The sequence below is a fragment of the Chrysochloris asiatica genome, unplaced genomic scaffold (genome assembly GCF_000296735.1).
Source record: "Chrysochloris asiatica unplaced genomic scaffold, ChrAsi1.0 scaffold00341, whole genome shotgun sequence".
In the NCBI taxonomy this organism is placed as follows: domain Eukaryota; kingdom Metazoa; phylum Chordata; class Mammalia; order Afrosoricida; family Chrysochloridae; genus Chrysochloris; species Chrysochloris asiatica.
The window spans coordinates 2,247,153-2,263,445 of NW_006408859.1; the positions used below are offsets into that span (position 1 = coordinate 2,247,153).

At 41.5% G+C, this 16,293-nt stretch overlaps 1 protein-coding gene across 1 annotated transcript in view; it reads left to right on the forward strand.

The window, feature by feature from the left end:
• The window catches only part of POLR1A (polymerase (RNA) I polypeptide A, 194kDa), an 82,873-nt gene that overhangs the window by 41,458 nt on the left and 25,122 nt on the right, over window positions 1–16,293 (forward strand). The window contains exons 15-16 of the mRNA XM_006875869.1: window positions 11,722–11,871; window positions 12,873–13,056. Coding sequence (XP_006875931.1) covers window positions 11,722–11,871; window positions 12,873–13,056 — 334 coding nt within the window. The remainder of the gene's footprint in view (window positions 1–11,721; window positions 11,872–12,872; window positions 13,057–16,293) is intronic.

The following is a 16,293-nucleotide window of genomic DNA, read 5'->3' on the forward strand; positions in this document are numbered from 1 at the left end:
TGGGCCTGGAGTTTTCATTGTGAGGAGATTTTGAACTAAGGTTTCTGTTTATAAAATAGATAATTTGTTATTGTTAAGTTTTTATCTATTTTTTTCTTTGTGGGTTTTAGTAATTTGTATTTTTTAAGGAAGCTGTCCATTTCATCTAAGTTGTCAAACTAATAGGTGCAAAGTTGTATGTAATATTCACTTATTATCCTTTTATTGGATTCCTGGTGTCTCACCGTAGGATCAGCACTGGACTGCAAACCTTCAGGTCAGCAGTTCAAACCTACCAGCTGCTCCTTATCAACCCTATACAGGGTCGCCATAAGTCAGAACTGACTCAGTGGCACCTAACAACAACAATCCTTTCAGTATCTGTAGAATGTGTAATGATACCAACTTTCTCCATCTTAATCTTGATAATTTGTCGTTTCTCTCTTTTTTCTGTTAAGCTTGCATAGAAGTTTGTCTTTTTTTTTTTGCCAACTTTTGGTTTCGTTGACTTTCTTCATTGCTTTTTGTTTCCTGATTCATTCATTTCCACTTTTATTTTTATTAATTGTTTCTCATGGTAGTGCATAGGTTAAGCATTGGACTTCTAACTGCAAGAGCAGAGATTCAAAACCACCAGCAGCTCTTTGGGTTAAAGATATCTGTTGCTATAAAGATGAACTATCTCTAAAACCCTAAAGAGCAATTCTGCTCTGACCTTTTCCATCACTAGGAGTTAGAATGAACTTGATGGCTGTAGATCTGTTTCCTTGGACTTAATTTGTTTATTTTTATTTTTATTTTTTCTAGTTACTTAAAGTTGAAATACTGATTTGAGATAACTCTCTCTTTCTTATTAGGCATATATAAATTTTTTTCTTATGTTCTCCTTTAGTAACATTCCCCAAGTTACGTTCTATTTTCATTTACTTTAGAATACTTTGAATTGTCCTTTTGGTTTCTTTTTTGACCCCAGCCAGTTTCCATTGAGCCAGTTCTGCCTCATGGCGACATCGTGTGTTTCAGAGTAGAACTCTGCTCTATATGGTATTAGTGGTTTTGATCTTTTGTAAGTAGATTGCCAGGTCTTTCTTCTGAAATGTTTCTGGGTAGATCTGACACACAACCTTTCACTCAGTAGCTGAACACTGGAACTTAAAATGTAAATTGACTGAGATTTGTTTGGTGGTCCTGAATCTTGGTAAGCTTTCCATGTCCCTTAGAACAGAATGTGTATTCTGTCATGTTGGTGGAAGTGCTCTTTAAATGTCATTTAGTTCAAGGCTCCTCTGTCCTTGCTGATCACTGTCCTTCATTGCTTGATGCCCAGTGGACATCAGTTTATTCTTTCTTATTCATATGTGTTATCTTGAAAGTCTGTAGATTACAAGTCTTATGTAATTGAATGCCTATTATGAACATTTTATTTAAACATAAGCAGCCTGGTAGCGTAGTGGTTACGAATCGGGCTGCGAACCTTAAGGTCAGTGGTTCGAAACTACCAGCCGCTCCGCGGGAAAAAGATGAGGCTTTCTACTCCCGTAAGGATTTACACCCTTGGAAACCCTGTACAGGGTCGCTATGGGTCGGAACCGACTCGAAGGCACTTAACAACAACAACAACAACAAGTGTGTTCAAAATAGAAACTAGCATTGTACACAGAGTCTGTATCTAGAGCCACAAATATATTCATTCTCTTTACTATGGGAATCCAGTGTAAGGGAATAATCTGAAACACAGAAAAAGCTACTTCAAAGAAACAACCATTACACCATAGTTTATAGTGGTGAAAAATATGAAAAACCCGAGGTACCCAACAACCCAAACTCAAAAATCCATTGCCATCCAGTTGATTCCAACTCTTAACAACCCTATAGAACAAAGTAGAACTGTTCTTTATGGTTTCCGAGGCTGTAAATCTTTAGAGAAACAGACTGCCTCCTCATTCTCCTGCAGAGTGCTGGGTTTCGGTCAGTAGTCCAACCCTTCACCCACTGTGTCGCCAGTGTGGTGTAGTCCTTCGATAAGATTTTAAAATGGTGGTTTTTAAAAAGCTGTATAATTGTCTGGAAGATGGTCTGATATGATGTTGAAAGAGCAGAAATAAGACTACATAGTTTTATATACAATCACAATTGTAATCTGGTTAGAAATACATATGAAAAAATTGGCATTAAAAAGTTAAAAACAATAGAAAACATTCATGTTAGTGATGATTTCTTTCTCATTTAAAAATATTTCTGGGTGTTATTTATCTTGTAACTAAAAAATAGTTGTTAGTTTTCTTATACCCCCCCCAAAAAAAAAAAAAAACTCGGAGGAATTTCCGTCAAAGTTGAGAGATTTGTTTCTTGAGAGGTTGGAACCAGCTGTTACATCTTTGCAAATAGGTGAGAAGACAAAGAATGACTGCACTGCACAAGGATTTGTTAGTGACCCACTCGGCTTCCACAGAGAGAGGCCACCTTTAGAAACAGGAACGTGGGATGTTCGTTTCTACTTCAGGAAAGGGAATCTTTAGGCTATTTCTACAGGACATCTCAAATACTGTGAGGGTGGCACTGGACCAGGCAGAATTTCATTCTGTTACACATAAGGGCACTGTGGATTAGAACTGAGTCAACACCATTGAACAGCTGCTTGAGTTCATTTGTATCCCATTAAGAATTGGAGTTCTCATCATTTATGATTTCTGAAAGCGTGTGTAAAGAAAGAGGATTTCTCTGTCATTGCAAATCTTGAGTGGACAATTCATGAAGGCTCACAAAGCAAATGCACCTTAGCAAACTATTGCCCAGATCAGAAAGTAAAATATCACCAGCGTTCCAGAAAGCCCCTTCTGACCCCTCCTGGTTTCTGTCCCTCCCCAGTGTTAACAACTAGTCAGACTTTTCTTAAATGTTGTCTAAATGAAATTATAAAGCACATCTGACTTCTCTCACTAATCATTATGTGAATCAACCTTGTGGTTAGATGTAGCGGTTGTTTATTTTTGTTGCTGTTAATATGCCATTATGTATTTATTCATTTTATTATTTCTGTACATTAGGATTGTCTTCATTTGTCTACTATAAATAGAGTTGCTATGAACATTCTTGTATATGCATTTTATTCAACATATACTTGAATTTTGATTAACTGCCAAGAAATTGGAGTCCTGTGGTGGGAAGCACTGCAGGATAAAGCACTGGACAGCAAGGTTAGTTTGCACTACAGGGTCAGTGGTTCAAACCCACCAGCTGCTCCTTGGAAACCCTATACAGGGTCGCTATGAGCCAGAACTGATTTGATGGCACTTAACAACAACAAATTGGAATTGCTGGCTCAAGAGATATATATGCATGGTCAAATTTAATAGATTAATAAATAGTTTCCCCAATTGGTTGTAGCAATTTACACATCCACCAGCATGATGTGAGACACTGGCTGTTGAGTATCTTCAGTAAAATTTAAACTTTGTATGTCTCTGTGTTTTATTTTAGTCATTCAGTGGGTGTGTCTGTATTTTCATTAGTGGCACCATGCACAACAGAACAAAATATTACCCAGTCTTGTGCCATCCTCACAATTGTTGCTATATTTGAGTCCATTGTAGCAGCCACTGTGTCAGCTCATCTTGTTGAGGGTCTTCCTCTTTTTAGCTGACAATCCACTTTACCAAGCATGATGTCCTTCTCCAGGAGCTTGGCCCTCCTGATGGCATGCCCAAAGTACATTAGATGAAATCTCGCCATTGTGGCTGTATTCCTTCCAAGACAGATTTGTGTGTGTGTTTGTTTGGGCAGTCCGTGGTATTTTTTACCAATAACACAATTCAAATACATCAATTTTTCTTTAGTCTTCCTAAATTATTATCTAGCTTTTGCACACTTTTCCGGCAGTTGAAAACACCATGGCTTGAGTCAAGTACACCTTCGTCTTCAATGTGACTTTTTGTGTTTTAGCACTTTAAAAAGATGGTTTGCTATAGATTTACCCAATTGCAAAATGCAGTTTGTTTTCTTGACTGCTTCTTCTATGGCATTGATTATAGATCGAAGTAAAATGAAATCCTTGACAATTTCAATCTTTTCTCTATTTACCATGATGTTGCTTATTGGTCCAGTTGTAAGGATTTTTGTTTTCTTCATGTTGATGTGTAATACATACAGAAAGATGTGGTCTTTGATCTTCATCAGTAAGTGCTTAAGGTCCTCTCCAGTTTCAGTGAGCAAGGTTGTGCCACCTGCATCTCACAGGTTGTCAGTGACTCTTCCTCCAGTCCTGATGCCACATTCTTCATATACTCCAGCTCTCAGATTATTTGCTAGTGTATAGCTTGAATAGGTATGATGAAATGATACAACTCTGATGCACACTTTTCCTGATTTTAAGCCATGCAGTATTCCCTTATTCTATATGAATGACTGCATCTTGGTCTATTATATACAGGCTGCATATATTAAATACAATTAAGTGTTCTAGAATTACCATTCATCTCAATGTTATCCATAATTTGTTATGATCCACACAGTTGAATGTCTTTGTAAGGTCAATAAAAAACAGATAAACACTGTTCTAGTATTCTCTGCTTTTAGCCAAGAGCTATCTGACATTAGCAATGATAACTGTCTTAAATTTCCAACCATTTCTTTTTTATATACTGTTACATTCATGTTTGAATTACCTTCAGCCTAATTTTACTTTGGTGTGACGTTAACAGTATTAATAATCTTGTTAAATGATTTCCTCATTCTATTGGATCACCTTTCTATGGATGTCTTCCAGTCAGCTGGCAAGGTAGCTGTCTTCCAAACTTCTTAGCACAGACAAATGGGCACTTCTAGCATTGTATTTTTTTATTGAAACTTTCAGTTTGTATTCTGTCAAAGTAAGCATGTTTTTCACCAGTACCTTCAGTGCAGGTTGGACTTCTTTCTTCCTTCAGTACCATTGATTCTTGAGCATTTACTTCTATCACCTGAAGTGGTTGAACGTCAACAAATTCTTTTTGGTAGTGACTGTATTCCTTCCATCTTTTGATGCTTTCTGTGTCATTCAATCTTTTTGTCCATAGAATCCTTCAATATTTAAACTTGAGTCCTGTGTTTTATTTTCTTCAGTTCTTTCAGCTTGATACCTGCTGAGCATGTTTTTTCATTTTGATTTTCTAACTCCAGGTCTTTGCACATTTCATGATTATAATACTTTGTCTTGAACTACTCTTTGAAATCTTCTGTTCAGCTCTTTTACAGCTCTTTTGCTGTAGCTATTCAGTTCTCAAGAACAAGTTTCAGAGTCTCTTCTCACATCCCACTTTGTTCTTTTCTTTCTTTCCTTCCTGCCTTTTAATGACCTTTTCTGAGTCTTGGTGTGGCACTATGGGTTAATGTGCTGAACTGCATAGTCAGTTTGAGCTTCACGGTCGGTGGTTCAGGTTCACCAGCCACTCCTCAGAAACCCTTTCAGAGCCCCCTATGGGTCCGACTGACTCCACAGCACTTAACAACAATGACCTTTTGCTTTCTGCATGTATGATATATCTGATGTCATTCCAGAATTCATATAGTCTTCAGTCATTAGTGTTCAGTGTATCATATCTGTTCTTGAGATGGTCTCTAAATCCAGGTGGATTTCTCTAGGTCATATTTTGGCTTTCATGCACTTGTTTTAATTTTCCTCAGGTTCAGCTTGTACTTTCATATGAGCAGTTGATGATCTGTTCCACAGTTGGCAGCGGCCGTGTTCTGAGTGATGGCTCTAGACTTATGGAAAGAGAAAGGCTGTGTACTTGTGGTCACGAGGCAGGCTTGCAGAATGTTATCTGTTGATTGTTTAAATTATTATGCATTCCTGAGTGTTTCTGTGTACATCCAAAGGAAAAAAACCCAGAGGGAATAAGAGCAAAAAACTGTTGAGATTTCATGGAAGAGATTGTAATCACTGCAATAAAACATCCTCACTGTTATATCTCTTCATGTCTTCATCTCTGCCTCCATCTCGGGTGTCGCAGCTTTTCTGGATAGGGTCCCACATTACACTCATGTCTTCTTCCTTCCCCCACACACTATGAAACAAAACTCCTTCTTGAAAACTTGTAAACCAGTCACTTTGTGCCTTTATAGTCCCCTCCCTGCCATTTTAGGTATCCATTGTCTAAATTGCCCATCCCTATCTACCCTGTGTACAGAGGGGATAGCATTGATACTTGATGTGAAAACTCCTTCCCTCTCTGTTGGTATTTTGAGCTACTACATCCATGAGTATAGGTCAAGTTCATTAAATTGTAGCAATTTACACTTGTTTTCTTTATCAAAAATTTTTTTTTTTATCTTCCTCTAGTCGAGTCTGATCATCAAGCCATCAAGGTTAGGTCAAATGGGTACTATCTACAAGTTTGGGCATTCTTGTGCATCTCCCCTCACTTCATATTAGCTGGACACTTCACTCTCAGCGTTAACCCTCCATGGCTTTGTCCTTGTCCATGGGCTCAGGAGTCCCCTGGTCTCACCACACTTTGGACCAAGCAACCCTTCCTTTTCTCTTTCTCATCTCCAGATTAATGGGAGTTGATGGAACTGGTAAAATTCAGCCATATCTTCATTGCTGCCTTTCCACCTCTTTACTCACCAGTAGACCAACATAGTTGCCAACAAACTTACATGCCTGCTCATGTGTTAGAGTTTCAGTCTTGGAGGGGGTTTGTCCTGAAGGGACTTGATTGCTGCTCTTATGGCTCCCTGGATTGCTGTCATTTTGCTGTGTTTTTGTGTGTGGTGGTGCTGGTTTCTTTGTTCCACATAATTTTCTGTGTTGAGTTCTTTTTGTTTGTGATTTTTCATATTCTTCATTTCAATTGTGTTAATGTTCACTAAGTCTTTTTGATTTTTCTCTTTTTGTATTTTGATGTACAGGTGTATTAATTTTCTTTGAAGTTATCCTATAATTTAAAATTATTTTCCCAATTAAAAGTCTGTTTTATCTTGAAATCTGCTTGACCTCTTAGCCTTTTAGAAGTTCTATACCTACACTATTCTCTTTGCTTTGTAGTTGGCTTCATTCTAAATTGATATCTCTGGTTACTTATTTTCAATCATCCTGGGTAAGGTGGAGGGTCAGAGAAAAAGAGGAAAACCCCTAACGAGATGGATCGGCCAGGTGGCATCATTGATGGACTCAAGTGTTGCAGCGGTAATGAGGTTGGCCCAGGATCGGACATTGTTTCATTCTGCTGTGCATGGGGTCGCTATGAGTCAGTTCCAACTCGATGGCACCTGACAACAACAACAGGTTTGTTTTACTTTAAATACTTATATAGAGAGCCCCGGTGTGGCATGGCAATGTAGGATAAGCACTGGATCACAAGGTCAGTTTGAACCAGATTGGCATTTAACAACAACATATCTGGATTGACTCCTGGTGATGTTACCATGTGTGGTACTCTCAGATTGTTGTCTACTGTGGTTGTTTTTCAGTCCAAAGAACACCTTGAGCATTTTTTGTAAAGTTGGTCTAATCATTACAAATTCCTTTTGTTTCAGTTTTTCAAAATTAAAAATGTCCTAATTTCTCCATCGTATTTGAGGGACAGTTTTGCTAGGTATATGATTCTCGGTTGACAGTTTTTTTTTTCATTCCATTTTGTATGTCATTCCTCGCTTTCTTGCTTGCATGGTTTCTGCTGAGAAATCAGAGCTTAGTATTACTGGTTCTCCTTTGTAGGAAACCTTTTGTTTTTCCTGAGCTGCTCTTAGGATTCTTTCCTTGTGTTTGGTTTTGGAAAGTTTGATTATGATATGTCTTGGTGATTTTCTTTTGGGATCTATCCTATGTGGGGCTTGTTCAGCTTCTTAGATGCTTATCTTGTCTTCTTTCATGACAGGAAAATTTTCTTCCAACAACTCTTCAACAATTTTCTTGATGCTTTTTATTGGTCTCTTCTTATTCTGGAATTCAGATTAACTGTAAATTATTCCTCTTCATGGTGCCCCACAAATCTCTTAGGCTTTCTTCAGATTTTTTCATTATTTTCCTTGATTGTTCTTTTAGCATAGTAGTACTGAGAGTTTTATCTTTAAGCTCAGTAATTTGGGCATGTGTTGCTTCGCATCTACTCCTTTGCCATTTCAGTGTATTTTCCATTTCTGAAATCTTATTATTTTTCTGTATGTCTAATTGCAGACTTTGTATTGTTTCACAATTGGCATTTGTTTTGTCTGTCCTTGTAGTGTTTTCCTGAATTCTTCGAAAGTTTCTCTTTTCTCCTTGCTTTCCTAGATCTTTATGTCAGTCCTTTGAAGGTACCTAAATAATTGTTTTCAGTTTTTTTTCCAGTTAGTTCCATAGCCTTTTCTTTTCTTTTTGCATAAAAATTTTCTAGCTCTGCATCTCGGTCATATGTTAAAGCTATTCTCTCTTGTTTCTTCATGTGAGCTAAATTGTCTGTTGTCTCGGGGTACTGTGGGATTGTCACATTTGTATTTAACTGATAATTGTGTATTGATGTGTCCTTAGGCTCTCACCATCTGTCTCTTGTGGATGTAGTCAGAGAGTGGAAACATGTACACCATTCTTGTTCGCTATTTGTGAACCTCAGTGTAGGGTGAGTTTTACTGGTGTTGGTTGCTGTGTATCACTGATCAGGTGGTGTGTTGGTGTTTAGTGCTGTTGAATCACTTCCCATCCCTACTGACCCTGTATAGAGTTTCCGAGGAGTGGCTGGTGAGCTTGAACTGCTGACCTTGCAGCCCAACCCAACGTTGCAGTTCAGCACATTAACCCACCGTGCCACACCAGAACTCCCATCTAGTGATATAGGAGCTGGGATTAGCTCTTTCCCAGTGGGTGGAGCTGTAGAGGATGTGGTTGTAACTTGACTCTGTGGGCAAGAGTACCCACGCACACGAAAAAAAGAAAAAAACAAGGAACTAGCAGGGCATTTATTAGGTTGAGGAAGTTTTGTGTTTTTTTCATAAAAAATTACTGGAGTTTGTCAAATGCCTATTCTGTCTCTCGATTTTATTGATGAGGTAGCAGATCATATTTCTCCTGTCCTTATATGGTGTTAGTAGCCACAGGTACTAGGTACAGGTGTTTCTTTCACACCGACTTCCTTTCTGACTGTGCTCAGCGAGACAGTCCCTGCTGTACCTGCAGACCTTTGGTTGAGGTACAGTTTGTTGACTCCATTCAAGGGAAGTCACTCCCTCCTGCCCTGCATCGTCAGACTTCTCCAAAACTGAGGCATGGAGAATGTGGGTCATGACCTTTCTGGTATCTTCTGAGACAATAAGAACATTAAAATGCTGTTTCTCCCATTGTACATACATGAAAAGACAGCTGCTCCCCTAACTGCCCTGACCCCTTTGTGCACATATAAAGAAGCTGCTTTGTGGGGTTCAGTGCAGCAGACAAAGAGAGAAAGAGTCAGCTGATGTCTCCCAGCCTCGGTCCCTGTCAGGCTGACCTGTCACCTGCTCCCATACTGCATCTCCGGGAATGTGCACACTTGGCTCCTATGGAGCTACCCCACACTTGTCTGTAGTTACAGCTGCCTCCCTTTGGTTTCTTTAAGCAGCTGCTTAAGGAATCGCTTCCCTGGGCCTCCTGTTAGCAACTGCGTGTTGGGTGGGTAACCGCTCTGATGGGCCTGACTGGGACTCCTTGGCCTTTCTGGACATAGCCTTTAATTCTAGTCAAATTAAATTTATTTCTGGTATTGAGCTCTGTAAAAGTTAACTGTGGCAGCCACTGGGGTACCAAGTACAGATATGCATTGTTTCATGGTCACAATGCGTTTTGTGAAATAGGATGCTATGTGATTGGGATGTAGTGTCAACACCATATTAAAACCTGATGGGAGTCCACTTCCAGCTATCCTGGTCACTGCCGCTCCCACTCCTGCTGCTGGAGCTACTGGCCAAGGCTGGAAAAATGTTGACAGAAGCAATTGAGAAGGCTGCGGCGGGAGGGGAGGCAAGCAAGGTAGGCTGGAGTGGACCCAGCCCTGCCCAGAGCCATGTCCTCTCCCTCACCTGCCTGTAACTACCATAGTCCAGTGCTGCAAGAGTGTGGACTTGAAATCTTTAAACCTTTCAGGGGGAAATAATAAACAAAAGGAGAGTTACTTTCCACTTTTAAAAATGTTTTTAAAGCCCTATGGAACTATGGTAGTGCAGTGGTTATGAATCTGGCTGCAAACCTTAAGGTCATCAGTTTGAAACTACAGCTGCTCTGTGGGAGAAAGATGAGGCTTTTTGCTCCCATAAAGATTTACAGTCTGGGAAACCCTAAACAAAGTTGCTATGAGTCGGAACTGACTCCACGGCCTTACTACAGGAGCTCTGTCATACTGTGCCCCCACCACATACACACAATCACACACACCCCTAACGTATTGGTCCTTCTTGTCAGTGTCACTTTGGAGAATTATTCTCTAAGGCATTTATTTAACTTAGAATGTACAAGGGGTCTGTAAAAAGTTTGAAAACTTCTTTCTAATTTCATTTTTCCATGACTTTTCGAAGCCTCCTTGTATATAGAATAAGTGATCTTGCCAAAAATTTAATCACAGCATGTTGCCCATGTGAAAAAAACTCCTGAATCGCTCTCCTTCCTACTTGGACTAAAAGCCCTCCCCCTTGTTGTTCCTCTGCCTGAAATGTAGGATCGATCCCTGCAGGTTCCTCCTCATCACTGTCTCATCCTCTAATAAACAGCTCCTTCATGGTGAGCACAAGTAACTCACCTCCTTCCCTGCTGCTTTATTTTCCCCTTTGGAAGGAAGACTCCACTGCATGCGGAAAACCTATGTTGTTCACAACTCTGTTCTGGTGTGGCACTGTGGGTTAATATTCTGGACTGCAAAGTCGGTTTGAATTGCAAGGTTAGCAATTCAAGGGTCTCTATGGGTTGGAACTGACTCGACGGCACATAACACGAACAGTAATTCATAATTAGAACACAATGTATATTTGCAGAATGAATGAACATTATCTGTTGTCTATAAAAGGGCAGTGTGAAGGTAAAGAGGAGGTTGGCCCCACAGCACGTAAGCAACTAGGGCTGGAGCAGAATTTGGAATCCTCCCTCCCTTGGCCCAGAAGTTCCTGCTGTAGTCAGCTTGTCAACAGGGTGCCTCAAATTCCGCTGAGGGGAAACGCTTCTTTCCTAGTCTTTGCATCCTTCCCTTCCTTGGGGCCCACAAGAAAAGCTGTTTAAAAGGGAGAAGGCTGTTGAGTATATGTAGTGATAGTCCTCTGTTCTGGTGTGGCATACAGATGGGAAAAGGATGCCTCTGAGAAGCATCTTCTGACTCAGTCCCGGGGCTGCTGTCCCTGTTGGTCTAGCTTCACCTGTGTTGTGAGCCCTGCCATCTTTCTTATCTGTGCTAACTCTCTGTTGTTTGCTTTTTGATCCCATGCTCAGATCCCCCTCTATGTGACCTAACCTTCCTCTGGCCTATTCATGAACTTAATTCTGGTGTAGAGGCTTTTTCATTTTAAAAGAACTTTTGAAGAATAAAAATCGCAGTGAAGTTCATATGGATTTATTTTTCTTTCCACTGTGACACTTCTAAGTCATTTAAATGGGAAAGTGAAAAATGATAACTTGTCTTCCAGATTTTTCTTAATATTACTTAGGCTTTCAGAAATGGAGTGTTGTATGTTTCTGGCTTTTCAGGATAAAAGGGGCAAGAATTCAGAAGAGAGAATTTTCAACTACTTTTCTTGCTACCATCAGCTTTGTCCTCATTTTCTTTCCAGGTTGTGTCTACACTGCTGATAAACATAATCCCCAAAGACCACATCCCACTGAATTTATCGGGAAAGGCGAAGATCACTGGGAAGGCCTGGGTGAAGGAATTGCCTCGGCTTGTGCCAGGCTTTAACCCAGACTCCATGTGCGAGTCCCAGGTATGACTGTCCCATTTTATGGGTTTGAGCCCTCTGGTCCCAGGGTTAGACCGAGAAATGGAGGCTCACCCACAGGAGCGGGTGTTGTGCCTGGGTTGATGTTGGCTTTTGCTTTTGGAAAGGGTCAGGCTGTTTTCTAGCTAGACCCTTGGTATTAGAATCACAACCCATTTGAGAGGCCCTTTCTAACAAAAGGTCTGTGAACTTGATCTTGCAAAGTTTGGAACTAACTGTAAAGTTTATATTTTCCCTTAACCCTTGAATGACTCAAAATAATGGAACTGCTATGAGTTTCTGTACCTCTGCTTAATGCCTTAGGAATGAGATCTCAGGAGGGCAGCTGAGGGGCAGTAAATCCTGTGTACAATGCTGAAGCGTGAGGGCTAGGCTGTGACCCTACAGGAAAACTTTCCAAGGCCTCTGGCTGTTCCTGGTGGAAGAGTAGTCTTCACTCACAGTAGCTCTCAGTCCTTAGCCCACAACATGCTAAAAGAAGAGGTCTTAAATGGAACTTCCATTTTCCTTTTCCTTCATAATCTTATGCTTAAGTCATGCTGCATTATACAGATGGAGATCTTTTTATTTTAATTATCTTGTAATGCTTTAGTCTGACTTTGTGTAAGTAACAAATCCAGGCCTCATGATGTTAGAAAAGCTCTGTTCTTCTTAATCCCAGAGTAGAAGACAGGACCTAGGCCAAGGACACGGATATGAAGTTTAGACAGCTGTTCTCATTGTCAAGGCTGCTTGGTCTGAAGTCAATATATGGGAGGGGGAACAAAGGGACGTATGAGTACAATGAATGCTGTTTATGTTTAGTCCCGGAGTGAAAAAATGAAACTCCATTCATCTGTTGTGCTAATACTCTACGTCTTTCCATTAAGAGTTTGAGGTTTCAATGAAGGACACACAGCAAGGTCAATAAGACCAACTAGAGGAGTAGGGAGGTTCCTGTGGGAGACATTCCCTCCAGCCCAGGCTTGGGACTCCTCCCTTTGCAGGTAGTCATCAGAGAGGGGGAGCTGCTCTGCGGAGTGCTGGACAAGGCGCACTACGGGAGCTCCGCCTACGGCCTGGTCCACTGCTGCTATGAGATCTACGGTGGGGAGACCAGCGGCAAGGTGCTCACCTGCCTGGCCCGCCTCTTCACTGCCTACCTGCAGCTCTACAGAGGCTTCACATTGGGTGAGTGCCTGCCTCCTCTCCTTTGGCCAGGCTGTCTGTCTAGTTTACCAGCAGCCTCCAAGCTAACAGCCAGACTCTGACCAAGGACTTCCTCACTTGGCCACCAGTGATGTTTCCCAGCCTCTCTCCCCCTAAAAGGAGCTCTGGTAGTGTAATGGTTATGAATCAGGCAGTGAACCGCAAGGTTAGCAGTTCGAAACTACCAGATGTTCCGCTGGAGAAAGATGAGGCTTTCTGCTCCCGTAAAGATTTACAGCCTCGGAAACCCTGTACAGGGTCGCTGTGAGCCGGAACCGACTCCATGGCACATACCAACAACCACAACTCCCCTCAAGGCCCTCTTCAGCCAGCATTTCTTCACCTTGGACAACACAGTGACCCCTCCATCCTATTTCCATTCTCTTCCGGACCCCGCATTTTCATAGTTTTCCATCCCTGAGACCAGTTTCCCTCACTCATACATACTCCCACATTCTCTCCTGCAAATGCCTTTCCAGAATTTCCTGGGTATTCCCTGTCAGAGCTTACTTATGCCTTCTCAGAACAGAAGGGGCACAAGTGTTTTGGGAAGCACTTTGTCAGGACAGAACCTGAGAGAGGAAGAGTAATTGTTTAGTTCCTTTCTTAGATATAAGAGTACTCTGTTTCAAGAAATTGACTTTTGTATAAAAAAGACACAAATGTGCTGTTACTTTCTGTGCACAGAAATTGAGATCAGAAGGCCTGCCGAAGCACTCGCCCTCTGGGGAGCTTGTTTAGGGTGGCAAGTGTCCACATATGGTCAGGAGTGTGAGCAGTTCTTTTGCGGGTCCCTGTGAGGCTTAAGTAAGGTGCTGTATGGTGAGCACATAGCGCAGTGCATGGAGGGATTGTGCTGTAGCTGTCCAAGCAGAGATGCTGAGGTTTCCACTGTGGGGCCTTTGGTTATGCCACAGTTGGAATTTGTTTAGTAGTCTACATAGTGGCTCTATTACATCTTCTAGTCAGAGTTTCAATTGTATTAATATATAGCTTTAGAAAAACACACCAAACTCACTGCCTTCAAGTTGATTCTGCCTCATAGTGGCACTATACAGGGTTTCAAGAGCAGGCGACCTCATCTGTCTCTTGTGGAGCGGCTGGTAGGTGTGAGCCATTGCATAGCAGTGGTTATGTCTCCTTTTGGTCTGCTTATGTAAATCTGTCTCCTCATAACCTAGTGGCTGTAGTTTATTTCAGGTGTGTGGAGATGCTGTAGTTAATTTGGCCAGTCCCTGTCAGTAAACATTTGGGTTGTCACCAGGTTTACGCCACTATTACTGGGATTTGCACCTTTGAATAGTATCTTGCGCTTGAATGTTCAATTCTTTTATCAGGATAAAGATGACAAATTTTTCTGTTTGCGGGTTAAAACTAACTAACCTTGACTCATCCTGATTCCTTTAACTGGCTGATGGAGGCAGCTGAGTCCAGGAACACCCACTTCAAGATGAGAATTAGAGTTCCTCTCGGGGTAACTGAAGAAGGGATCTATGATGATTGATGAGTAAGAAGACCTAACTTGTAAAATGTAAAACATTTCAAAATGTCATCAGGGTTAAGCACAAGCTTTTCTGATAACTAGAAAGAGTTGGAAGAGCTTTACAAACAATTATCTAATGCTGCTGTAAGGAGCTCTGGTAGCATAGTGGTTATGAATCGGGCTGCAAACCACAAAGTCGGCAGTTTGAAACTACCAGCTGCCCGTGGGAGAAAGGCTTTCTGCTCCTGTAAAGATTTACAGCCTTGGAAACCCTGTGCAGGGTCGCTATCAGTCGGAACCGACTCCACGGCACATAACAACAACAATAATGCTGCTGTAACAGAATTACCACAAGTGGATGGCTCTAACATCAGAAATTAATATTAATATCATCTCATAGTTTAGGAAACTAGAAGTCTAAATTCAGAGTGCCAGTTCTCGGGAACGCTCCCTGTCTCGGCATCTGTAGGCCCAGCATCCCTAGGAGATCTCCATACGTCTTGGCCTTAGTCTTCCCCTGAATCTAGGAGCTTCACAGAGCAGAGACCACAGGTCTAGAAGATAGACGCTACTCCCAGATCTTCTTTCTTGGTGGCAGTGGGTCCTTCTGAGCTCAGCTCATTTCACTTTCCTTTTATATCTCAAAAGAGATTAGTTTAAGACGCAGTCTAATCCTGTAGGTTTCATCTGGCCTGTATAATAACATCATAGAAGTGAGGATTTACAACACAGGATAATTACATCAGGACAGCACTGATTGCATCATGTGGGTGATTGTATCCAATTAGATCTCACTATGGAGGTGGTAACTAGTATTAGCTGCTAAATCACTGAATCCTGGCCAAGTTGAATTAACACAAAACAGTATCACCCCCGCCCCCAATACCATAGTGAACAGCAGACTTAATAAAGGCCATGGTGCAATGAGAATCGGCCACCTACAGCTGCTAAGAGGCTGGCCCCACAGACAGGGCAAGGATAGGCTGGGAATAGAACTCCAAGGAAGGGGGTCAACCAGACCTGTTTCCTTCACTTCAGTCCTTCAGTCCAGAGAGGGTCAGGGAAGGGATGAGCCAGGTGGACTGGAGCTTATTGCATTGAAGGCCTGTGGTTTTTCAGAAGGCTTCCAGCTTCCAGGACATTATGCTGGCAATTCCAGACATTTCAGCCAGACTTTGAACAATGCAGACATTGTTTTCTCTTCTGCTCAGATCTTGGCTGAGGAACTTTGGAGTCCAATAGCACCCACACACAGGAACTCTGGTAGCATAGTGGTTATGAGTTGGGTTTTGCTAACCTCAAGGTCAGCAGTTTGAAATCACCAGACGTTCCACTGGTGAAAGATGAGGCTTTCTGCTCCCATAAAGATTTACAGCCTTAGAAACCTTATACAGGGTTGTTCTGAGTTAGAACCGACTCCACAGCATACCACCACACCAGCCCTCACAGATACAGACAGAAAACAGACTATTAAAGGTTGGAGTGGAAAGACTTGATGCTGAAGTTGAAGAATTATGTATCCTTAAGAGGCGATGCGCAGGTATCTGCTGTGGTGGTCCATGTCACAACAATTAGGGTGTGACTCTAGACCTTGTGACCTATGATTTCTGAGAGCCAAAACCGGTGTACTGGCTTTCTTCCTCTTTCCCTAAACTCAGTTTTTCATCAAAAAGCCTCTTTACCTTTACCTTCAGGCAGGAGGCACTGTAGCTGAGGGAAGAGAACACAAACCTGGG